This window comes from Lampetra planeri, chromosome 22, assembly GCF_965212315.1.
Source record: "Lampetra planeri chromosome 22, kcLamPlan1.2.h2, whole genome shotgun sequence".
Classification (NCBI taxonomy): Eukaryota; Metazoa; Chordata; class Hyperoartia; order Petromyzontiformes; family Petromyzontidae; genus Lampetra; species Lampetra planeri.
Window position 1 is genome coordinate 6,092,195 of NC_136128.1, and position 25,153 is coordinate 6,117,347.

At 48.5% G+C, this 25,153-nt stretch overlaps 1 protein-coding gene across 4 annotated transcripts in view; it reads left to right on the top strand.

Annotated features, from left to right (window-relative positions):
• PLEC (plectin) overlaps positions 1-24,740 on the top strand; it is a 175,788-nt gene extending 151,048 nt beyond the window's left edge. For 3 of the 4 annotated variants that reach the window (XM_078604279.1, XM_078604280.1, XM_078604278.1), the window contains exons 26-35: positions 776-954; positions 1,091-1,229; positions 2,966-3,159; positions 4,177-4,339; positions 4,731-4,814; positions 5,138-5,251; positions 6,508-6,606; positions 8,029-11,454; positions 13,748-15,334; positions 19,777-24,740. In XM_078604279.1, coding sequence (XP_078460405.1) covers positions 776-954; positions 1,091-1,229; positions 2,966-3,159; positions 4,177-4,339; positions 4,731-4,814; positions 5,138-5,251; positions 6,508-6,606; positions 8,029-11,454; positions 13,748-15,334; positions 19,777-22,650 — 8,859 coding nt within the window. In that variant the 3' untranslated portion in view covers positions 22,651-24,740. The remainder of the gene's footprint in view (positions 1-775; positions 955-1,090; positions 1,230-2,965; positions 3,160-4,176; positions 4,340-4,730; positions 4,815-5,137; positions 5,252-6,507; positions 6,607-8,028; positions 11,455-13,747; positions 15,335-19,776) is intronic. The other variant, XM_078604281.1, reaches the window with a different exon arrangement.
• The last annotated feature ends 413 nt before the right edge of the window (positions 24,741-25,153 follow it).

Below are 25,153 nucleotides of genomic sequence, written 5' to 3' on the forward strand. Positions count from 1 at the left end.
CGGTCCTGGGAAAGGCAGGAGAGGTGGCAACCCCCAATCCCAAATAACCTCTCACCATGATCACGCATTGGCGTGGAGCATCGCGGGTCTTCGCAAAAATATGAGCAGAACTCCATTTGATATCTCCACGAACGAATAATCAAATACATAAGTGAATCGCCCATCTACCTATTGCGGTGGTCTTCATTGCAAGGCCCGCAGGCCACTGGCAGCCCCTGGTGGCCTTTAGTGCGGCTCCTGACGTGCGCCCCCCCCCCCCCCCCGACAATACACACAACACGTGACACCACCCCGCACCCCATCTTCATCATTGTGCCGTTGTCAAACCAAATGTGTGGAGGCCCTCACACTGATGATGTCTTACCCCCCTCTGAAAATGAGTGAAGACCACTAGCGTTCGGGGTTTCATCGGCAGGGTCAGGCTCGCCAAACGAACGCTGCTGGATTACCAGACGTCATTGACTAGCCCGACTCTGCTGATTAGACCCGGCAGGTTGAAGTCAATCCAGAGCGGTGCTCGCTTGAACGAGTGCTGCTAGATAGTGTAGGCCTTGGACTAAACCATGTTTTTTGTTTATACGTGAGGAGGCAAAATTACTTCTGCTAATATTTGGCATGTGCAGCACGCATTGACTAAATTTGTTAATAGACTGGAGAAGTTTGGTGTGTTTTCGGGATCAGAATTTTGGAAAACCTGGCACGAAGTTACATAGTCGAAGGAGTCGATAACGTAGAGTTACAAACGAGGCCCACTGTTGTGCCCACGTGGCTGCAGAAACTCCACCAAGATCTGGAGGACGTAAAGGTGGACCTGAGCCGCGTGGTCACAGAGTGCTCGGAGGTCCTGGCGCAGGGCAACCAGTCCGGCAGCTCGCCGATGCTCAGCTCTGAGCTCAACCACACCACCCAGAAGATGGATCAGCTTCACTCGCTGTCCACCATCTACCTGGAAAGGTGAGGGACATGCCCGGATCACCTCAATCAGAGTCGGCCTTTGACAAAAAAACATTCGGGGATGCTCTCAGCCGGCATTTAATTTGCGTTGCCTATCGAAATGAGATAAGAGCGGTGATTTGTCGTGTTCGTGAAGGCTGAAGAACATCGACTCGGTGGTGCGGAGCTCGCAGGGCGCCGAGACCATCGTGCGCACGTTCGAGAACCGCCTGTGTGAGGACGACACCCTCCCCACAGACGTGCAGGGCATCGAGGCCTACAAGACTCAGCTGAAGGTGACCCACCCCACAGCTCCCCACCCTGCCAACCCCTACACCCTGCACCACCCACACCGCACCTCCCCACCCTGCCACCCTCAACACCCTGCACCACCCACACCACACATCCCCACCCTGCCACCCTCAACACCCTGCACCACCCACACCACACCTCCCCACCCTGCCACCCCCAACACCCTGCACCACCCACACCACACCTCCCCACCCTGCCACCCCCAACACCCTGCACTACCCACACCACACCTCCCCACCCTGCCACCCTCAACACCCTGCACCACCCACACCACACCTCCCCACCCTGCCTCCCCCAACACCCTGCACCACCCACACCACACCTCCCCACCCTGCGAACCCCTACACCCTGCACCACCCACACCACACCTCCCCACCCTGCCACCCCCAACACCCTGCACCACCCACACCACACCTCCCCACCCTGCCACCCCCAACACCCTGCACCACCCACACCACACCTCCCCACCCTGCCACCCCCAACACCCTGCACTACCCACACCCCACCTCCCCACCCTGCCCTGCCCCAACACCCTGCACCACCCACACCCCACATCCCCACCCTGCCTCCCCCAACACCCTGCACCACCCACACCACACCTCCCCACCCTGCCACCCTCAACACCATGCACCACCCACACCACACCTCCCCACCCTGCCTCCCCCAACACCCTGCACCACCCACACCACACCTCCCCACCCTGCCAACCCCTACACCCTGCACCACCCACACCACACCTCCCCACCCTGCCACCCCCAACACCCTGCACCACCCACACCACACCTCCCCACCCTGCCACCCCCAACACCCTGCACCACCCACGCCACACCTCCCCACCCTGCCACCCCCAACACCCTGCACTACCCACACCCCACCTCCCCACCCTGCCCTGCCCCAACACCCTGCACCACCCACACCCCACATCCCCACCCTGCCTCCCCCAACACCCTGCACCACCCACACCCCACCTCCCCACCCTGCCCTGCCCCAACACCCTGCACCACCCACACCCCACCTCCCCACCCTGCCTCCCCCAACACCCTGCACCACCCACACCCCACCTCCCCACCCTGCCCTGCCCCAACACCCTGCACCACCCACACCCCACCTCCCCACCCTGCCACCCCCAACACCCTGCACCACCCACACCCCACATCCCCACCCTGCCTCCCCCAACACCCTGCACCACCCACACCCCACCTCCCCACCCTGCCACCCCCAACACCCTGCACCACCCACACCGCACCTCCCCACCCTGCCCTGCCCAAAACGCCAAACCCTTTAACACCACACTTGTCTTCTCGTGTAGTCATTGGCGAATGAATTACGACTATGTGAGGTGGCAGGAGGCTTTGGCTAACAGTGCTTCGACGTCTCAAACCGATTCATCAGTGTGCGTGCATTCAAACGCAGCCTTTGTTTTCTGGAAGAGCTGAGACGCGCATAGATGGCGCGGTGGGCGACGCAGCATGCTCACGGAGTGCCGACCGGTGTGGTACACACGCAATGAACGTGTCGGTAGTGCCGCCCCTTGGCCCTGCTTGGCCCCGAGGCAGAATCACATGTGCTGCAAGGCTATCAGCGAACGACGGTACCGCGAGGGCATCGCGATGAGCTTGGCTTGATGCATAAAACTAAAACAGGGGAAGTACAAGAGCCGTCCTGAGCCTCCCCCCCGCCTCCCCCCCCCTTGCACTGCCCCGTCACTCTCCCGCCACAGCAATGGCGTTCGGAGGTGGAGCAGAAGAAGGCGGTGTTCTTCGCGATGGAGGACGAGCTGCAGCGAGCGCGCTCCGTCAACGAGCGCATGCTGCGCAGCCACGGCGAGCGCGACGTCGACCTTGACCAGCAGCGGCACAAGGTGGAGCAGCTGCTGGAGCGCTGGGCCGGCGTGCAGACGCAGATCGACTACAGGTGCGGCTCCGGGCGCGCCCAGCGGCTGAAACACGTGTGCGAGTGCCGCCCCCTTTTGTGTGGTGTGTGCGCCGTGTGTGTGTGTGTGTATGTTGAACAGCTTTCGCAACTCGAAACATATGTTGCGGTCATTATTTATTCATTAGAATGAATACGTGTGCACTTCCTGAGAATGGATTCATTTGATAACTGACACACCATCTCTGAAAGCCGACACGAGGGCTCTTGGAGCGTCTCCTCCATGTGACAATCCCTCGTTGGCTGGGGCGTTGCCACATTTTCCATCGATCGACCAAACCCACACGCATTTCTCAGTCAGCCTAGGTCTCTCAAAACTGTGCAGCACACTTTATTAAAGTTTAACACAGTACCACAAGATCTTGGTACCAATCGATTATTCGCACCCGAGCACGTATGTATGTATGTTGAACTTCATTCGCACGTACATAGGCAACCATGCTAAGCGGAGGTGCCAGGGGAAGGACAACAAACCAAACACATAAAGTGGTTCTATAGAAATGAGTTTTCAATCTAGATTTAAAAGTACATAGATCCAGTGGTTTGCTAATGTCGGAAAGAAGAGCATTCCAGATGGCTGCAGAAGCGCATCTGAAAGCGCGCGATGCGGTGACCGTCTTTATTCGATGGGCAACCAAAAGCCGCTGCAAGGATGACGGGAGTTCGCGTGACGGTTTATGCTCCTTCCCGAGATCAACAAGTTTTTGTGGTTCATTTGTGGTCAGGACTTTGTGTGTAATGAGTACGTACACAGGGCGCAAGAGCTCAGTCAACCCCCCTACCCCCCCCCAATTCAGTTCATGCTGAGGGGTCGATAAAAAAATTACAACTTTGTGGGGAAGTCAAAGCTGGTTGTCATATGGTTGACTCACGCTTTCTGTCGCTGGCTCAGGGCTGTAAGGAGGAGATTAGCACCGCCTCAATGCTCATTTAAGCCAGAAACCACTTTGACTTTGGATGTTTGTTTTAACGAATGAATCAATGAATGCATCACTGTAGACTGAGGGAGCTGGACAACCTAGCCAAGCTTCTGCGCAGCTATCGAGAGGGCTCGGGCTGGCTACTCACTTGGGTGGATGACACGCTCAAGCTTCAGGAGAAGCTGCAGGCCACCAAGATAGAGGATGTCCGAGGGCTGGAGGAGCAGCTCGAGAGAGAGAAGGTGAATAACATTGTCCCCTCCGACGTGGAATTGACAACACTTTGCTCGGGAAGTCTGACGGATGTGTAGGTGTGTACGCTGAACCTCTTTCGCACCGTACGTAGCCAACCGTGCTAATCGGAGGTGCAGGCGGGGGTGGAAGGATAACAAAGTAAACACTAATAAAGTAATTTGAAAGAAAGGTGAGTTTTCAATCTATATTTAAAAGTGGATAGCTCCAGTGGCTTCCTAATATCGGAAGGGAGAGCGTTCCAGACGGTCACGGAAGCGCATCTGAAAGTGCACGAAAATGGACATAGCCCGATGCTCGTTTGAGCATGGGGGGACACTGAATTGGTCACGGTTGTGATCGGCATCAACAGTGAGTTTGATTTTCTTCCCTCTCTTGCAGAGCCTGGCCAATGATATTGAGAAGAACCAGATCAAGGTGGATGAGAGCCAGAAGTCTTCCGACCAGTACCACACTGCAGCTAAGGTATGGCCTACACACATATTAGATTCAAGGGATAATTAAGGCATCTCATAGTGGTCAATGAATATTAAACTTGCATACCATGAATGAGCGGTGCATTTAATAATTGTCGATGAAAAGTCCACCATATCCTGTGGATTGTACCAAATGTTTTGGAAATGCAATGCTAACCAGCTTTGACTCCGGCAGTTGTATAAAAGCATTTGTGTCACTTGAGTCGGTTGGCTCAGCATCAGTTGAAGCGTCTCTTCTTAGCAGTTCCGGATGATGGCTAAGTGGATTGGCAATGTGAGGCATATTGTTTCCACTGCCGTGTGTCTCCCCAGGAATACGAGATGCACCTTCTCATATACAAGGCCACGGCAGACACTCACGGAGGTCTCAAGTCTCCCATCAAGCGCCGCCGCCTGGTCTCCACGTCCGACTCTGTGCTGCAGGAGGTGACGCGCTTGCGAAATGAACAAACGCACGCACAAATAAGGTCCCCCGTGTAGTGTTGACAGACATTTGGAGCAAGTGCTGTTAGCTGTTAACTATGAAGGCCGGCAAGGCACACAAGGGAATGGGTGGCCAGCACAATGCCCAGTCGCCTTTGTCTACCGAGTAGCGATGTTTACACACCGTACCGGGTACTCATTTGAGGTTGAGTCAACTTAGGGGAGGCCCAAGAATGGTTCAGATATTGATCACTGATGTTGGTCATGAGCAGGAATCGAACGCGGGTCGCCGGGTTTGTAGCTCGGCATGTCAACCACTGCAACCACTGTTCCCCACACACACAAACACACTTGTACACACATGATAATACTATTTAATTGTTTTATATTTTTATTAATTTATTATTTCCCTTCTACGTAACTTTACCGAAAGAACCAAGAATATGAATCCCTGCAGTCACGAAAGCTTTAAATGAAAAAAACAAATTTCATTTGATTGTGAGCTTCTAACCCTGCCTCTCCTAGTTTCTGGCTTATATATGGTATATATTAACAGCCCGCTTGTGGTTAACCTTCATATGAAATATATTACTCATGTCAGTTTGTTGCTAAATGAGCCAATAGTGGTGCTAAAGCCTAGTGTGCTACCGTGATGCAGTTGTGTTCCCATGAATGGCATGGTATTCAGTAGGGAAGAACTCCCCTTGTCTGTTACCCTGTCACCCATGACTTCTGTTGTACATGGGAGTCGTTATCAGCAGTAATTTTGTTCCAATTATCCGAAATTAGCCACCACATTTTCCCGTGCATTAGGGGTGTTAAATATCTCCGCGGATAACTGGATCCGTGATATTGCTCCGGCACATCACAAAGAACGAGTGGAGTCCTACCGTAAGCCGTAATGGACAACACTTTGCTCATCAATAAAAATCTAATTTCACCCAACATGGACACAAGAGGATTATTAAATTCAACCTCAAGCATATTTAAGTGAGAACTCATCACCTAGTGTAATCAAGTGGATGCGCCACAAATTATAATGAGAAAAGCTGAGGGTGCAGTCCTGAGGGATATAAATTTGAGACGTGAAACATTTTGAGTGGTGATCTTGTAAAACGTGGGGAAAATTCCGCTTGAACTATGAGTTCAATATCAGATGTAGCAATGAATATAGCTGTGTGGGCACGGAGTGTGTGGGCGATGTGCGCCTACCAGGCTGTAACAGCTTTTCGCGTGTGTCTGATGTCTCGCGCTCGCAGTACATGACTCTACGGACCCGCTACACGGCCCTTGTCACCATGACAAGCCAATACGTCAAGTTCCTCAACGAGACCCTCAAACGCCTGCAGGATGAGCAGGTTAGCGGATGTACACTCGCACATGTATGTACGTACTTATGATGAACTTCTTTACCACACTACGTAGCTGACCGTGCTAATCGGAGGTGCGGGGGGAACAACAAACTAAACACGGAAAGCAGTTATAGTAATAGGTTTTTACCCTCTTCTTGGTTCTGTCGGTAAAGTCACGTAGAAGGGAAGTAATAAAATAATAAAAATAAAACATAATAAAATAAAATTATTCTCACGACGTTTCGGCTACAACGCAAGCAGCCATCATTCTTCACCTGAAGACGGCTGCTTGCGTTGTAGCCGAAACGTCGTGAGAATTATTTTATTTTATTATGTTTTATTTTTATTATTTTATTACTTCCCTTCTACGTGACTTTACCGAAAGAACCAATAAGATGAATCCCTGCAGTCACGAAAGCTTTAAATCTAGGTTTTTACCCTTTTAACTGGCAACAAAACTGACACCTTTATACAAGGGATCATGTTGGCATTAACCACAACACTTGCGGTCAAAATGCAAACAAAAAGACAACTCTGATAATGAATGCACTGTCCTTGAAATTGATTGGTCCACACCCGAGACAGCTTTTCTTAGAGCCTAGTCTCACATGGTGTTGGACCAGATAACTGAAAGCAGTTATGAAGAAATTCGTTTTCAAACGACGTTTAAAAGTGCACAGCTCCAGTGGCTCCCAGGGTGGTTGCACCTCGCGATGAAACCTGCCCCGGAAGGTCAATGACGTGTCGCGGAATTCAGGACTGTGATTGGAATCAAGAATAATGTCTTCCTTTTACCATCTCGTTTGTATTGTTTTCAATGTTTGTTGTTGTCTCATTGGAGCATATATGACAAATGCACCCATTTTGAGTTTGGTACAACATTAGGTGGTGGATAATGCTACGTGTGTATTCATAGCATATGTCTCAATTAATTTTACGAGCATTGTAGATTTTCCACTTCCCCTTGTGTGTCAAAGGAGCCTATCCTTAAGCTATAATTGATTTATTTACCTCACGGAGCCTCTTCAGGAACTGAATCAGCTTGCAGCATATGCGATGTTTCACTCCAAGCACTTGGAGTTTCTTGAGACCTGAATCAGTTGGTTGAAAAAGCTCTCAGCATGTGAAACGAGGACCACGGGGCATGGTTGGCTACTTACGGTGCGAAATAAGTAAAACATTCATACATACATATGAATGATACGTGGGCACAAGCCAATAGAACATCAGAGAGCAACCCACTTACACGATAGTTGAGCAAAACCCAGTCGCCGGTTTCTGGCACCACTTGTTCGGCCATTGCTAACCACGCACCTCCGATTAGCACGGTTGGCTACCTACGGCGCGAAAGAAGTTCGACGTACATATGCGCACCCAATAGCGCCCCCTCTCTTAACGAGCGCCGTCCGTGTGCGCGTGCAAGGGCAGAAGCGCTCGGAGAAGGTCACGCAGCAGCAGGCGGAGCACACCCAGCGCGAGGTGGACACGGCCATCTTCAGGCTGACGGAGATCCAGGTGGAGCTGGAGCGCCAGCGGCAGCTGTCGGACGTGTACGCGCAGGAAAAGGTGCAGGCGGAGCGCGAGGCCGACAAGCTGCGGCGCATCGTCCAGGAGGAGGCGGAGAAGCGGCGGAACACCGTCGAGGCGGCCGCGGTCCAGAAACAGGCCATCGAGCAGGAGATGGTGGAGCTCAAGAACCGCTCCGAGTCGGAGGTGCGCCGGCAGGCCACCCTGGTGGAAGAGGTGCTCACGCAGCGGCGTCAGATCGAGGAGGAGATACGCATCATCCGCGTCGAGTTCGAGAGGACGGCGCGGCAGAAGGGCGACGCGGAGGGCGAGCTGGCGCGCCTCCGGGCCCTGGCCGAGGAGGCGGCCAAGCAGAGGCACCACGCCGAGCAGGAGGCGGCGCGCTACCGAAAACTCGCCGAGGAGGAGGCGAGCAAGAAGAAGCTGGCCGAGGAGGAGCTCCAGAAGAAGGTCGCGGCGGAGCAGACGGCCGCCAACCAGAAGAGGCAGGCCCTGCTCGAGGTCGAGCGACTGAAGAAGATGGCGGAGGAGGCCCAGAAGAAGAAAGATCAGGCGGAGGAGGAGGCCAAGAAGCAGATCCGCCTGGCGAAGGAGGTGGCGCAGCAGAGCATCGAGGTGGAGATCCAGGCGCGGAGGGTGTCCTTCGTGGAGAAGGTCAACGAGCTGGAGCAGAGCCGCCAGCAGGAGCACACGATGATGACGGCGCTGCAGGAGGAGTCGCAGCGGCGCAAGAAGATGGTGGAGGAAGCAGAGAGGGCTCGGCAGGCGGCCGAGATGGAGTTGGAAAAGTGGCGGCAGAAGGCCGACGAGGCGCTGCGTCTGAAGCTTCAGGCCGAGAAGCAGGCCCAGCAGAAGAGCCTGGCTCTAGAGGAGGCGGAGAAACAGAAGTCGGAGGCCGAGAGGGAAACGTCCAGGAGGACCCAGTCGCAGGAGTCTACCCTGCGCCAGAAGGTCATGGCGGAGGAGGAGCTGGAGAGGCAGAAGGCCATCGCCGAGGAGACGTCGCAGCAAAAGTTGCAGGCGGAGCAGGAGCTCATTCGCCTTCGCGCCATCATGGCCGACTCGGAGCAGCAGAAGTCCCTGCTGGACGAAGAGCTGATGCGCCTCAAGGCAGAGGTCGCTGAGGCAGTCCGCCAAAAGAAGGTGCTGGAAGAGGAGCTCGCGAAGGTTCGGGCCCAGATGGAGGAGCTGATCAAGCTGAAGCACAAAACGGAGGAGGATAACAAGAAGAAATCCAAAGAGGAGAAAGAGAAAACGCAAAAAATAATGGAGGAAGAGGCTTTGAAGATGAAGGAGCTCGCAGAGGAGGCCGCTCGTCTGAGGGCTATGGCTGACGAAGCCATGCGCCAGCGACATCTGGCAGAGGAGGAAGCAACTCACCAACGGGCGGAAGCAGAGCGCATTCTCAAGGAGAAACTGAACGCCATCCAGGAGACCAGCAAGCTCAAAGCAGAGGCTGAGATCACCCTGAAGGAGCGCGAGAGGGAAAATGAGCGGCTGAAACGGCTCGCTGAGGAAGAGGCTCACCAGCGACGGATGCTGCAAGAGCAGGCGACCCAGCAGAAGCAAGCAATTGAGGAGGAAATGGCAAGAATCCGACAGCAATCTGACCTTGAAATGCAGCGCCAGAAGGCTTTAGTGGACGAGACGATCATTCAACGCCGATTGATAGAGGAAGAGATACATATTTTGAAGATCGAGTTTGAAAAGGCGTCCAAGGGAAAGCTCGACCTTGAAGGAGAGCTGAAGAGGCTGAAGATAATGGCTGATGAAACAACCCGGCTCAAGGAAAATGCCGAAGAAGAGGCGAACAAGCAGAAAAAAATTGCGATGGATGAAACTATGCGCAAGAAAGAGGCTCAGGAAGAAGTGTCCCGCAAGACGATCGCCGAGCAGCAGGCTGCGCAGCAGTGGAAGGCAGCCATGGAGGAGCTGGAGAAGCTCAAGAGGAAGGCGGATGAGGCGATGATGCTGAAACAGAAGGCCGAAGATGAGGCAGCACGTCAGGTGAAGTTGGCGCATGAAGCGGCGCAGACGCGTATCAACGCTGAGGAAATGGCACGCCAGGCGGCTCTGGCCGAGAAGGACGCCGAGATGAAGAAGCTCCGGCAGAGAGAGGAGAAGACGGTGGAGCAACTTCGCCTGGAAGCCGACCGCACGCGCAAAGCGGCGGAGCAGGCGGAGAAGGCCCGGATCGCCGCCGAGAAGGAGGCCAGCATGATCCGGCAGCAGGCCGAGGAGGCTCTGGTGCTTAAGCTTCGGGCGGAGCAAGAAGCCGAGCTGAAGGCCCGCCTCCAGGAGGAGGCAGAGAAGCACAGGCGTGAGGCGGAGCACGAGGCGGGGAAGCGCACTCAGGCCGAGGAGGCTGCGCTGCGCCTGAAGGCCTTGGCCGAGGCCGAGGCGGAGCGGCAAAGGCGCATCGCCGAGGAGACGCAAAAACAGAAGTCGTTGGCCGAACAGGAGCTCACTCGTCTGCGGACGATTCTGGAGGACAGCGACCACCAAAAGTCAATTCTGGAGGAGGAGCTGATGAGAATGAAAGGTGAAGTGGCGGAGGCGATCAGGCAGAAAGGCCTCGTGGAAGAGGAGCTGGCTCGCCTCAAGGCCCAGATGGAGGAGCTGCTCCGGCTGAAGGCACAGAATGAAATGGACAACCGCAAGCGCGCTGCCAACGATTCCGAGAACATGAAGAAGATGCTCGAGGAGGAGGCGGCCAAGATGAAGCAACTCGCCGAAGAGGCCGGCCGGCTCCGCACCAACTCGGACGAGTCGGCGCGGCTCCGCAAGCAAGCGGAGGAGGAGCTGGCGCAGCAGAGGGCTCTCGCCGAGCGCCTGGCGCGCGAGAAGCTGCAGGCCATCCAGGAGGCCAGCCAGCTGCGCGCCGAGGCCCAGGCGGTGCAGCGGCAGTTCGACCAGGCGCAGGAGAGGGCCAAGAAGCTGTCGGAGGACAGGACGGAGATTCAGAAGAAGCTCGAGGTGGAGACCCAGACGTTCCAGCGCACACTGGAGCAGGAGAGGCAGAGGCAGCACGAGGTGAACATCGAGGCGGAGCGGCTGCGGATGCTCGTGTCGGAGCTGACGAAGGAGCGCGCGCGCGCCCAGGAAGAGTCCATCAGCCTCAAGTCGCAGATGGACGAGATCAACTCCAAGAGGGTGTCGGCCGAGCGGCACGCCCAGGAGAAGATCCAGCTCCTGCAGAAGATGGACGTCCAGAAGTCCCAGACGGATAGCGAGGCATCGAGGTTGAGGGCCACGATTTCTGAGCTGGAGCGTGAGAGGGAGAGGCTGAAGAAGGAGGCAGAGAAGGCCCATACAGAGGCTCACGAGGTAGGACGACTTGGCATCACCATCACCACCATCAACATCACCACCACTATCACCACCATCATCATCACCATCATCATCCTCACCAATATCACCACCATCATCATCACCAACATCACCACCATCATCATCATCACCAACATCACTACCATCACCACCACCATCATCATCATCACCACCACCATCGTCAACATCATCACCAAAATGATCACCAACATCACTACCACCATCGACCTAGTCTTTAATATTACACTCACTCTCATCTCCTTCAATGCTATTTACATATTTGTTGTCAAGATCAATCTCTTTATTAATTGTTATCACCTGAAAGTTGTATTATTGATGGACCCAAATTAAAAGAACAAGATACGTTGTCTTGTTTATAGTTTAGATCTGTGTAATCATATTTTTGTAGTAATGGAAGTGCATTATTACTTCATTTATTTGTCCAGGATAGAAACTCAGTCAATCTCGGGATTTGTTTTCGTCAAAGTTCTACATTCGGGTGTTTGGCTCAATCAATGTTAAGGAGATTAAATTATACACAAAGGGATGACATTCAAACAGGTTCACAAACCCGTTTGCTGTACAACCTATTAGGGTTTGGAGTTTCACAGATCTATTTTATCCACCAACCCTTGTAGCTTTGCATTCACATACAGTGATGCATTTCAGTATATGGGAACCCTTCAAAATCCCATTCTGACAATTACTTTAGCGCTATATTCACGACATTCGAGCGTAATAGCGCACATGCAATATTATATACTGAACGTATGTTGTCTTCTGTTGTGGCTTTGTTTTTGCACTTGTTGGGAACTTCTTTCGTGGTTCTTTGCCTTCCCTATTTCCCCACCTTTGCCACATTCTGAAATCCGAACGCCGTACTCACTTACTTATACCGCGAGAGCACTCTGTAATACGCAGGGCGCAAATCTGACCTGTGCACATTTACAGAGCGTGTTGGCGAAAACCAGCAGTAATACAGTGGTCAGGTTTCCCATTCTTTCATGGCGATTTTAAACAAACTATTTGGTGATGCTGCACTGGCAGGAATGCACAAGCACAAATAATAATAAAAAAAAATAGGGTTGTCAATAGCACTGCGTTTAAAATTAAGAAAAAATATTCAATTGGCGATGTTTCGGGGGCTCACCTGTCTTAGTTTACGTGCTATGAAGGATGATTGCCCAAAACGTCGCTTGTTGTATAAATTTTTAGCATTTTAAGGCCGCAGTGTTATTGGCGAAAATGGTAAAGTACGTGTACGAAAATTTGATCGATGGCACTTGCGTCTGCCGTGCTTTATAAATTCTGTATTCCTGAAAATCTTATTGGCATTATATTATCACAGTACGTTGCACAGCTCAGAACATTGCCACATGTTTTGCACATTGCATGGTTTAATATCTCATACAATTCAGAATGGTTTATCTTTTTAACCCTTTTAAATGCTGTACCATACTTTGGCTTCCAAACTGGTTCCTTGTCATAGACAATGTAATTTATATGTGTACCTTATAAACAGTACGCAGCAAATGTTCTCTACGCGCAGAAACATTCATTGAAATTACATTCTTTTTGACGCCAAAAAGAGACAAGTTGTAACGCAGGAACACCAACTTGTTCAACCGTGTGACTTTTAACACCTTCCAACCTGGGGGCTGAACTTAACCGCAAAGTGTGTTTGCGGGAGGCATCTGCTTGAAAGGTGACTTGAAGCACTTTTCCAGTGGATCCATTTCTCTTGCTTCCGTAAGTGCAGGATCCGTGTTGGCTTCGGCAAGCGATTTGTCGATGTGATCTGCATGTGAAGAGGGGGGCATTTTGCTCGAAAGACAAGCATCTGCTATAACCCGCCCTTGTCGGCATCGGCTACAGCGGCATTCTTCATTCGCAAGGCCTGTGGGCCACTTGCGGCCCCTGGTGGCCTTTAGTGCGGCCCACTTACGTGTGGCCCACCGACAAATAGACAACACGTGTTGTCACACGTGTGACAACACGTGTGACAACACCCCCACCCATCATAATGCTGTCAAATCCAGTGGTTGCAAATGTATGGCGGCATCTCACACTGATGTCTTATCGGTGAAAGTGCCCCCCCCTCCACCCCCTGAAAATGAGTGAAGAACACTAAGCTATTCGCTTATCAGATCAATATCAACCACCTTTGCAAAACATTGCAAAGGTTATTGCCAGGCTGCTGCTGTGTCGATTTCAGAATAAAACAAAGTGTTGTCAGAGCTTAAATGCAAGAATGATTGTAATGTGCAACGTATTCCATTTCATAAAATAGCAGCAGGTGAGAATGCACACCGAGTTCAAGGAACAGGAGGCTCAGCTGTGCCGGGTGAATGAAACCGAAGCCAGGAAGCAAAAAGCAATGTCAGATCAAGAATTTGGCCGCCTCAAGACACAGCTAGAAGATCAGGAAAAGCAGAAGGGCCTCATCAGTCAACAAGTTAATGAAATGAATGCCGCCTTGACTAAAGCGCAGCAAGAAAAGTTGGCCACCGAGAAGACTCTTGAAGGGCTGAGGGTTAAATCAAAATCGGAGGAGGCTGCACGCGTGAAACTGGAGTCACAGGTCCGCGAAATGTCAGCGCGGAATCAGAAGGTCGAGGCGGAGCTGAAGAAGTGTTTGAGGGACGCAGAGCAGGAGGTGCAACGGCAGAGGCAGCAGGCCGAGGAACTTCTCCGACAGAAGAATCAGATCGAGGAGCAGTGGTCTTCCGCCACTAAATCCATGCAGCAAGACGCCACTGCTAGGCAAACGAAAGCAGTGGAGGAGAAGATCATGAGAACATCCATTGAGAAGCACACGCGTCAGAAGGAAGCCGACGACAGGATGATATCGACGCTCAAAGAGCAACTGGAAATGACCGCAGATTTTAAGAGAGGACTGGAGAAGACTGTCTTGGAAACGAAGATGCAAATCGAGGGCACACTTAAGGAAAAGGCTGAATGTGACAGAAAATGCAAATTGCACACAGAACAGATCGATTCCTTGACCGCTCGCTTGCAGCAAGCACTGCTACTGAATCAGGAGAAAGGCAAGACGGAACAAGAGGCTGTCAGGCTAAGAGATGAAACCACGGTGAAGTTGGATAAGCTTAAGTTAGATCACGATCAAGAACTTATGAGGGTAAAGCTGGAAGCACAACAGCAGGCTCTAAAACAAGAAGCGAACTTGAAGCAGAATTTAGAGAGGAAGGACTTAGAGTTGAAATATGGGCTCGAGGAAAAAGAAACCTTAGCCCAAGAACTCAAGATGGTCACATGTAAATTAGAGATCCTTGAGAAGACAAAGGCACAAACAGAAAAGACGATGGTGGAGCTAAAAAATAAAGCGGAGAAGGCAGAATTGGAAAAGGCCACAATGGCCACGGACGCTGCCAAGCAGAATACATTAATAGACCAACTGAAGGTGCAGGCCCAGAGAGTGGAGGTGGAAATGAAGGCGAGGCAAGTAGCCGAGAGAGAGGGAGCGCGCAAGTGCGGAGAGCTGGAGCAGGAGGTTGCCAGGCTACAGGAGGGTGCGAGGGATGCGGAGCGCCGGCAGAAGAGCGCCGTTGGGCAGGAGGCCTCCAATCGACTGCAGTGGCAGCAGGAGATGGAGGCCAAGCTGCACCGCACGGACAGCCAGCTGAAGGAGCTGGGGGCTCAGAGAGATGCTGCGCAGAGGGCGTACGAGGAGGCGATGGGGTTGAAGAGGGACACGGAGTTGGAACTGGAACGGCAAAGGAGGCGGGTTCAGGAGGACGAGACGAAGTGGGAGGCACTGAGGATGGAGGCTGTCGGAGCAAATCGTGTGGCCGAGGAAAGATATGCGGAGAATCAGAGGTTGCTGGATGAGGTTTCGAAGCAGAAGCTCACAGTAGAGGTACTCGCATCCCGACTCAAGGCAGACATGGCCAATGTTTGGGGTGAAAGAAAAGATTTTAATCGGCTCACATTTAAAACACGCAGTCTTTGTTTATACAGTGATGTGGCGTTCTGTATATCACAACACAGATGTCACTATACGTTGAAGTAGTGAGCCAATTTTCAACGGGCTCTAAAATACGGTACTTTAGAGTTTGCCTCCAACATCGATGAGAAACACGACGTTCATTGTTGCACCTGCTTGCGGCTACAGCATGGATTTGTTTTTATCCAAGTTGAATGGAGAAAACAAACGAGCGTCACGCGTGCAATAATGGCTTGAATTTCTGAAAACAGCTCACGTATTCGAATGAAAAAAATATAGACATGCTTACATTTTACAAGTTGAACATTTGACAATTTAATCGGATGGTAAAACGTTTTTTAGTCTATGGGACCTTTTTGCCAGTATCAAAATGATTGAAAAATAAGAACAGGCTTCGCCCTTTCTGACAATGAAGCAGGATGTGTTAAGATGTACAAACACCAAATAGATAACCCGATTGCAAGGCATTGAGTCTGCATTAGCTACACGCACTTGTGGCAAAAGTTGCAAAGAAAACGTGCTCTGATCATATATGCAATTGTCTTTTAAACTACACCAGAGGCGGCCTTCATGATGGCCTTGTCTCTCCAGTGTTAGACCAGAGAACGTCAACAGGCGAACAGTCCAGTAATAAATGTTGATTTAAAGCTTTCGTGACTGCAGGGATTCATATTCTTGGTTCTTTCAGTAAAGTCACGATGATTGCTTGTGTTGCAGTCGAAACGTCGTGAGAATTTTTATTGTTTAATATTTATTTTATTTTATTATTTCCCTTCTACGTGACTTTACCGAAAGAACCAAGAATATAGTACAGTAATAGCTCAAGTTGCGCAGTTATATCTATGGGACCTTTTTTTTTAAGTCTGTGATTACACTGGTCAACAAAAAAAAAATGTTTTTCTGGCCTGGACGTTTGCAGCTGTTTTAGACTAATTTCAGGGTGCTTATTCTAAATCTGATCTCAGATTTGCTCTATCACATCTCATTTTATGCTATCGGCATACCATATTTTCATGGATTTTACCCGAAATTAACTCTGTCACTTATGATTGCAGGTTGTTGCGAGTCAGTGACTGCTTTAGTGTTAAAATATGGTGCTGTATTTTTAGGATAGTGTGTTTATAATACCATTTTATGCAGATATCCACATTTATTTAATATTTTTATTCTGCAGTTTTTATTGAAAATGCAATATTTGATATCTCAAAAACCTGATGTGATGGACAAAAACTGATGCCAGATTTGGAATCAGCACCCCAAAATTACCTTAAAACCGTTGGAATACCTTATGCCAGAAAAAGTGTGTTGACCAGTGTTATCAATCAGTGCCAGGCACACTGTGGTTCAAAAGTGAGTGGGCACAATGTACAGGGTAAGCAACACAAAATACTGAATTTTACTAAAGTCGCACAGGATGTGGCAAAGTCAAATCTCTGTTGGTGTGCCTACTTGTTTTTAGGTCAGATACGCACGCAATGTTCATCTTTCAATTTTAAACTACCTGCGTTGAAACAATGTGTTCACGTGCACTCTTCGGGGATTTTTAACTGGCAAGCCTGACACAAAGCAAACGCATTCCTCGTGTTGCCAATGACTTGTTTTTTCTAATCAGAGATTATGAAGCAACATTTGTTGAATATACAGTAACACCCCCGTTAACGTCTATTAACAATACATAGGCAAGTTTCCCAAAGACAATGCATTTTTTGGTAAGTTCAGAATAACATAGTAGCTATTTTCAATATTTTCCCAAAAATAATCACGATGCCCTCTTGCGAAGCTTGTTGGATACAAAGGGCAATACTATGGTTTTCCAGGAGAAAGTCAGAGTTAAGCTGAGACTCCATGTGTTCCGTTTTTATGCGAGACGGTGTTTACCCCTTAGCACATGTGAGTTCTCTTTTAATGCTTCTAATACCGATAACACAATATTAAAGAGGTCCACAGAGTTTCGATTTAAAGCATTTGTGACTGCAGGGATTCATCTTCTTGGTTCTTTCGGTAAAGTCACGTAGAAGGGAAATAATAAAATAATAAAAAATAAAACATAATAAAATAATTCTCACGACGTTTCGGCCACAACGCAAGCAGATGCTGTCTTTCCGACAGACCTGTTCTTCACCTGAGTACGGCTGCTTGCGTTGCGGCCGAAACGTCGTGAGAATTGTATTTTATTATGTTTTATTTTTATTATTTTATTATTTCCCTTCTACGTGATTTTACCGAAAGAACCAAGTAGAGGTCCACAGAGCTTGGGCAATTGTTGGCACCGGCTCGTCTGGAGTCTCTCCTTGCGCCTCTGAGCCGTTCTCTCTCTCTCTCTCACTCGACGAGAGCGAGCGAATACCGTGCAGCGGTGGCACGTTATGCGTTGAAAGTATTACCATAAAGGACTCCAAACACCATGTGGGTCATGGGGGTTGTTGGGGAATGTTGGTGAAGAGTTAAATCCAGCGCTTGGTCGGATTGAACTCAGTTGGCTGGGTTCAGTGTGCACTGGTCCTACCATGCCACTGCTCTACCCATTGTAAATAGTGGATGAGGAGCTTTTTTTTAATCAATTTGTTAAAACTATAAAATTTTTATAAACGTAATGACAACTCCGTGTACGTCCATTTATAAATACCGTATGGATTATGTTGGCTTTTTAAACAAATGTTGCTTTGAGAATCTTCACAGAAATGCAGAGGGCCTGAGCGTACGCAGGTAGTGTTAAAATGCGAAATGCCATCATCCTAAACATCTAACGTTACCGGCACGTGTTCATAAAAAAGCCTCAAATGGCCATAATTTACAGTTCTCTATTCTGAAACGTGTCTGACCTGAAATCAAGTGGTGTCGTTTTTAGTCCTGTCCGTTGCCTTTTCTTCTTCCTGGTTTTCACTTCACTGTTGCACCTTGCACTTTCTTCCCTCTTCCCGTTTTCTTGACTTTAGTTACTGAGAATTGAGGAGTCGCCGCAGGTGAAATGTGCCCAACGGTTTGGTGTCATGCGTTTCGAATGTTGCCGCCCAGTTTCAGCTTTCCCCGCAGACTCCTGGGTGTTGGCACTGCTGCAAACGGCGCATGACGCTGTGTGTTTTTTAAATTACTGAAGTTGTGATTCTTGCACACTTCTTCTTCTTCTTCTATATAAGAGTAGCCCTATCCTCTTCAGAAGAAGTGAGGTATGGACAGGAGAACTCCTCTTATCCACAAAAATGTGAGAGTTCTATTAAACTAACAGTTTTTTATATTTTACCAGGTAAGGCCCACTGACCAATGTAGCTCTTTGTCAGAAGCAGCATGGCAACAAATAATAGCTCAACGAAGTGGCTTATCACGTGGACATTTATAGCAGCCAAATTCTCTAAATGCATGTTTATAAATGTGGAGGGAAAAACCGGAGGACCCGGGGAAAAATCCACATGACCACGGGGAGAACATGCAAACTTCAAATACATAGACGTCAGGGTTTGGATTGAACCCACAACCTTGTGTATACCAGGCGAGGTAGTTCATATCTCGCCACAGCAGCACCCTTCGAAATTGCGGATCCCAGCTCAATATTGCGTAACCGATTACGCCACTATCCGCAGATAATCGTCGATAATTAGAATTGGAAGAATAGGGCTGATTATGATAATAAAAGTGTCCGTAGACCCAACGGCTCCTGTATATAACAGGAATTGTGGATAATAGGGAAAACAGATAAGAGGAGTTCTCTTATGTTTGTGCTTGAAGCTGCGACTGCTGCACCCGACCTCCCCTCCCATCACGCCACAAGCTCGGCAAATGCGTTGGAAGCCATTGATCACAACATCGCTAAATGCTAATGCGCTTATTGCTGTTGTAACGTTTGTGGTCACGCTGTACGGATTCTGATATGCAGGCACTGGCACTGAGCGAGTTTTATCCACTATCAAAACAAATGTTTAGAAACATTAAACTTTGAGTTGCAAGAATTAGCATGTACAAAAAGAGTTTTTTTAAATTAAATATCTTATTCACATTTTAAATTATTATCATCTTCAGTCATACGAATATTAATTTGCTTTACACGTTTGGTTACTATTCATAGATTTGCTCATTAATAACGTTTATGAATATTAAGTGTTTTTTACAAGTGCTGTGCCTGATCCCAAACTAGCCAGTATAATTAACGAAAAGACTGCACTGCATTAACACAGTAGTTTCTATTTCATTGATTTATTTTTAAACAACACATATTAATTTCCACGTATCAATTATTCAATTCCCTATCTTACTGTACAACATTTTTCTGCTCAATGCCGTCCGACTAACACGCTGAGCAGTCGAAAACATAACCACATTTTCCCCAAACTAAACTCGCTCCCTTTTGCCCCCGCGCGCAGACGGTGAAGAGAGAGGAGACGGAAATCACGCACAAGATTGAGATTATGCAGAAGCAGCTGAAGGAGGACAGCGTGAAGTACCAGCGAGAGCGAGAGTCCATGCTGCAGAAGCAGCGGATCCTTGATGAGGAGAAGGCGCGGCTGGAGAGGACCTTGGAGACGGAGCTAGGCAAGGCCAGGACGCAGCTTGAGGCCGAGGCCCGCATGCGCAAGCAGCAAGAGGAGGAGAACGCTCGCCTGCGAGCTCAGATGGAGGAGACCCTCCGCAAGCAGAAGCTGTACGAGGACGAGTTCCAACGGCGTCAGCGCGAGGCCTTGGACCTGGAGAAGACCAGGTCGGACGAGGAGAAGAAACGCGCCGAGCAAGAGAACAAGGAGCTCCTCAAGAAGCTCAAGAGTCTGGAGGAAGAGACTAAGAGGCAGAACGAGCAGAAGAAGCTGGAGCTGGAGAAGCTGGAGCAGGAGAGGAAGCTTGAGATCCAGAGGCTTGAGGAGCAGAGGAGGATTGAGCTGCAGAGAATTGAAGAGCAGAAGAAGATTGAGATGCAAGCGTTGATAGAAAAGACGAACGCAACCCAAACCAATGGGGAAATCGAAGTGGATAAAGCCAAAACAAATGGAACCAGCAGAGGTTCCACCACCATAGAGACAACATACATGTATTCTGAGATAGAAACACAAAAGGAATTCAAAAATGCTATGATGGAAATTCCTTGTGGACAATTTTCTGGCAAGCAAATGTCAGTGTGGGAGGTGTTATACAACACAAGTTTGATCAATGAGAATAAGAGAAATGAGCTAATTTCGCAGTACCGAACCGGAAAAGTGACCATCAAACGCATAATCATCATTGTCATTGAGATCATAACCAGGATCACATCATTTAGCTTTGACGGACTGCGTCGCAAAGTGACGCTGCAGGAGCTAATGAACTCTGGCCTCATCACTCAAAAAACTGCAAATGAACTCGAATCTGGTACGACGTCAGTTGAGGAGGTTTCCCATTCCATCCGGAACTACCTTGACGGTTTCATCGGCATTGCTGGGCTCTACGTCGAGGCAACAAAGGAAAAACTCTCAATTTACAGTGCAATCAAGAGGGGGCTGCTCAGGCCTGGCACAGGGCTGGTATTGTTGGAAGCTCAAGCAGCTACAGGCTTCATAGTCGATCCTGTGCGAAACCTGAAGTTATCCGTGGATGAGGCAGCACAGAAGGCTCTGGTCGGTCAAGAGTACCGCGACAAGCTTTTGTCGGCGGAGAGAGCAGTGACTGGCTACAAAGACCCTTACTCAGGGAAGACCATCTCACTTTTCCAAGCAATGAAAAAAGGCCTCATTCTCAAAGACCATGGCATCCGTCTCCTGGAAGCACAGATTGCTACTGGAGGCATCATTGATCCTCAAGCCAGCCACCGGCTCCCTGTGGAGGTTGCTTACAAGAGAGGACTGTTTGATAAAGAAATGAACCAAATCCTGCTTGACCCAAGTGATGACACCAAAGGCTTCTTTGACCCAAACACCGAAGAGAATCTTACCTACCTGGACCTGATGCAGCGGTGTATCACTGACGCAGACACTGGTCTTTGCCTGCTCCCACTCAAAGAAAAGAAGAAGGAGCGGAAGATGTCTTCAAAGTCTTCAGTGAGAAAGCGCAGAGTTATTATCATTGATCCCGACACAAACAGGGAGCTGACAGTTTCTGAAGCCTATCGTAAAGGCTTAATTGACCATGAAACCTACGTGCAGCTCTCTGGACAAGAGTGTGAATGGGAAGAGATTATTACCACCGGCAGCGATGGTGTTGTTACTTCCGTTCTCGTTGACAGACGATCAGGGCGACAGTATAGCGTGGAAGAAGCTATCGCTAAAGGTAGCTTAGATCCGTCAGCCATAGAGATGTATCGTTCAGGTCAGCTTTCTATCACAGACTTTGGTGACCTCCTGACCGGCATTCAGAGCTCCAAGAGCACGAGCAGCATTCAGTCAAAGTCATCTTCATTTCCAATGAGTCCGTTGCTCAGCCCTGACAGCACTGACAGCATTTGGAGTGACCCTACAGAAGAATCGTCAGCCATTGGTGGGATCCTAGATACACAGAAGCTCGAGAAGATCTCAGTCGCAGAGGCCATGCGCAGGAAGCTAGTGGACAATTTCACAGGCCAGAGACTCGTTGAGGCACAGGCTTGCACAGGGGGCATCTTGGATCCATTTTCTGGAAAGCGTTATACCATCAAAGAGGCTGTAACAGAGGGTCTCATTGATAGTCGCATAGGTAACATGATCTCAGCATCAGAAAAGGCATTCATTGGGTTTGAAGACCCCATCACCAAGGCCAAGCTTGGCATTTTACCAGCGATGAATAAGGGCTTGCTGACGTACGAGTCTGGGCGTCGCTACCTGGAGGCTCAGTATCTAACCGGTGGTATGGTGGAGCCAGGCAACCCCAAGCGTCTGACACTGGAGGAGGCACTGCCCAAAGGTCTCGTCGATCAGTCGAACATCAAGAAGCTACGCGATGTGGCCACTCACTTCAAGTATCTCACTTGCCCCAAGACCAGAGCAAGGATGTCCTACAAGGACGCCCTGGACCGGTCCATGGTGGATGCAGATAATGGGATAAGGCTCCTGGAGGCCAGTGGGGTCATCTCTTCAAGCGGTGGGTTGGGTTCAGCGTACGGCTCCCTGACCAGCTCCAAAGCAAGTTCAAGGCAAGGCTCGAGGCGAGGCAGCATAGATCTGGGATCGGGCTCGGGCTCAAGCTTTGGAGGCATCGGCTCCTCTGGTTACAGTTCAGCGTCGTACAGCAGCATGAGCTACAGCGGCATGGGCTCTGGAGGCTTCAGTTCTGGGAGCTACACACAGCGGAGATACTAGTTGCAATGCACTTAAAGGTTCAGTCACCCGAGAGAGACTGAGGCTCCAGGTTTTGTGTTGACCATGATGTTAGTGTGTGCGATCTCATTGCTGTCAACGGTTACATTAAAAAGAGAGCACATTATTTTAGGATGATTCTTTTTTAATGAGAGGGAAATGATTGCTGGCCATAGTGGTTTATCACGTGACATGTTTGTCATGGAAGATAAGACCCATATTGGTTAGGGTGCATTTGTAATTAAACAGCATTTACTCCCATTATAACTTTTTGTAACATTAGTAAAACCGTATTAAATGGTAAAATAGGTATGTTCCTGTTTCTACGGTATAAATTAAGCTATACATAAGTCAGTATGGAAAAGGGAAATTATAGCATTAAATATTTTACTTGCGGATTCCAAATACCACCATAAATAGCAATATTAATATGAAATGCTTAAATTATGTTATTCATAAATGGCGATCCATTTTGCAGTTTGTATGTTCATTAATTTCTTTAAAACAACAACGCTTTCTCAATGTATGTGCATGGAGGCAAAGCGCAAACCTATATCAATTTAGTCAGTATTTTTAAGACCAATGATGCTGAACTCAAAAATTGTTCTAAACACATTTTCTTGATGAAGCTATTGCCTGAATTATACCACCTCCACTTGAATGCAAGGTGTAAATGCAAAATGCGCATCTCATACTTTTCCATGCACACTTAAAATGTTTTTACCTGAATGGTATAAACGTTGGTCAATATATTACGAGATACGTACAAGCTTTTGGAAGTCTTCACCCACATTTCTATTTTTTTACACTACACCCTCACTACCCCACACGGAATTCACTTGCCTGAGCTGGGTGCTCACGGTGGTGGTATAATGATTTTATATAAAGTATATAAAAAGCTAAACAGTTGCCAATGTCAATTCAATACAAGTGTATAAAATAAAGGTCAATTCACTCATAGCATGGACATGTTTTAAAATATATATATTTCATGGTTGCTGAACACAAGGCCCAAATGCCCCAAACATCGATTGGGCTTTAACAAATAACATTATTAAAGTTGTAATGAATAAAATACGGTTGTGTTTTTGGCTCAGGTTTAAGCAGGCAATTTACTCCATCGCATGTTTTCCAATTCACTTTCTGCATAAATATAACGGCCACTTAAGCGTCGCTTAATTGAGAGATGGTCACAGATGCGTACCGTAAAGGTGCCCGTTTGTTGCAATCGGCCAGTGAATCGGCAACCAATGGGGCTTCAGGGTGTGATCGAACGGACTCTGAATTTCCAAGTGGAAATTTCAAGACGGTTGAACAATTGTCAGGCACCACCTGGGTGCAATCTCACGTTGTAAGTTCCACTGCGGTGGCTGTGAACGCTTCGTCGTATATAAGATGGGCAGATGCTGAGCTTTCACCAGCGTGATTCTAAAATAACTGTTAAGGAGTTTTATTAATTTACGGTGGAGTAAGGTACATCTAAATGAATTTTACAGAAGCGTGTGTATACAGTACGTTACATACGGTTATGAATTAGATCCTTGCAATGTTTTAATTGAAACTGGAAAACGCAAGTGCACAGATAAAAGTGACTGACACCATTGGCTTGCGCATATTTAGGCGCTTTTGCAACCAAAAGCTTCAATTTATTATTTGATATATTTTGTACAAAATGGTTTTAGGGGATGCATGCAGGAATTTTGTTTCTCATTTAAAGCAGATGTTTTAAAATTAAAGTACTTAATCGGACTATATTTTTGCATGAATGCTTTATTGAATAAAATCTCTCCAATGTCGTTTAAATTGTTTTCAATTTTGCTGATGTGCTTAACTGGCAAGTTTGCTTGGGCATTGTTCTATGTATTTCATTTATAAGAGCATGCATGTGTTTTGGTTCCAGTCATATCTGTATTTACTCAGTACATTAACAAATATCTCTACTGCATTCGATGCAATCGTAACCTTTCTTAAATGCTGTTTTTAGCCTTTGACTACTGACCCAACTGACCAAGTGAATGCAGCTAGCATTACATAGGGAAATAGTGTAGAAAAACTGTACTTGTGAATAAAGGTATACATATATCGACTTTAAACGTGTGTTTTTGTATTTTGTATACATTGTGCGGAAGTTACCAATTTCAAAACCAAGAAGGCCAAATATTTAACTAGTTAGCTCAGATGCGTTGTTAATTTAGACACAGAAGTAATACAGCATCAGGTTATATTAGTAAAAGTTCATGACCAAGTGTTTTATTATTTATTTGCCGGATGGTAATCTCATAGTCATAACCCGCCCAATACCTATACATACAACATTCATTCTAATCAGTATTTCAGCTTTCCAGCCCGATAAAATCGAGCAACATTTTTTTTAATGAATCAAAAACTCTGCTGCTTGATAATAACCATCGTCTGAAAGGCAAAAGGCCGATGGACTAAACACATAATACTGTATGCATGCGAAGACAGCACGCAGTTGATGTTGTATGAATGACACCCATCACCC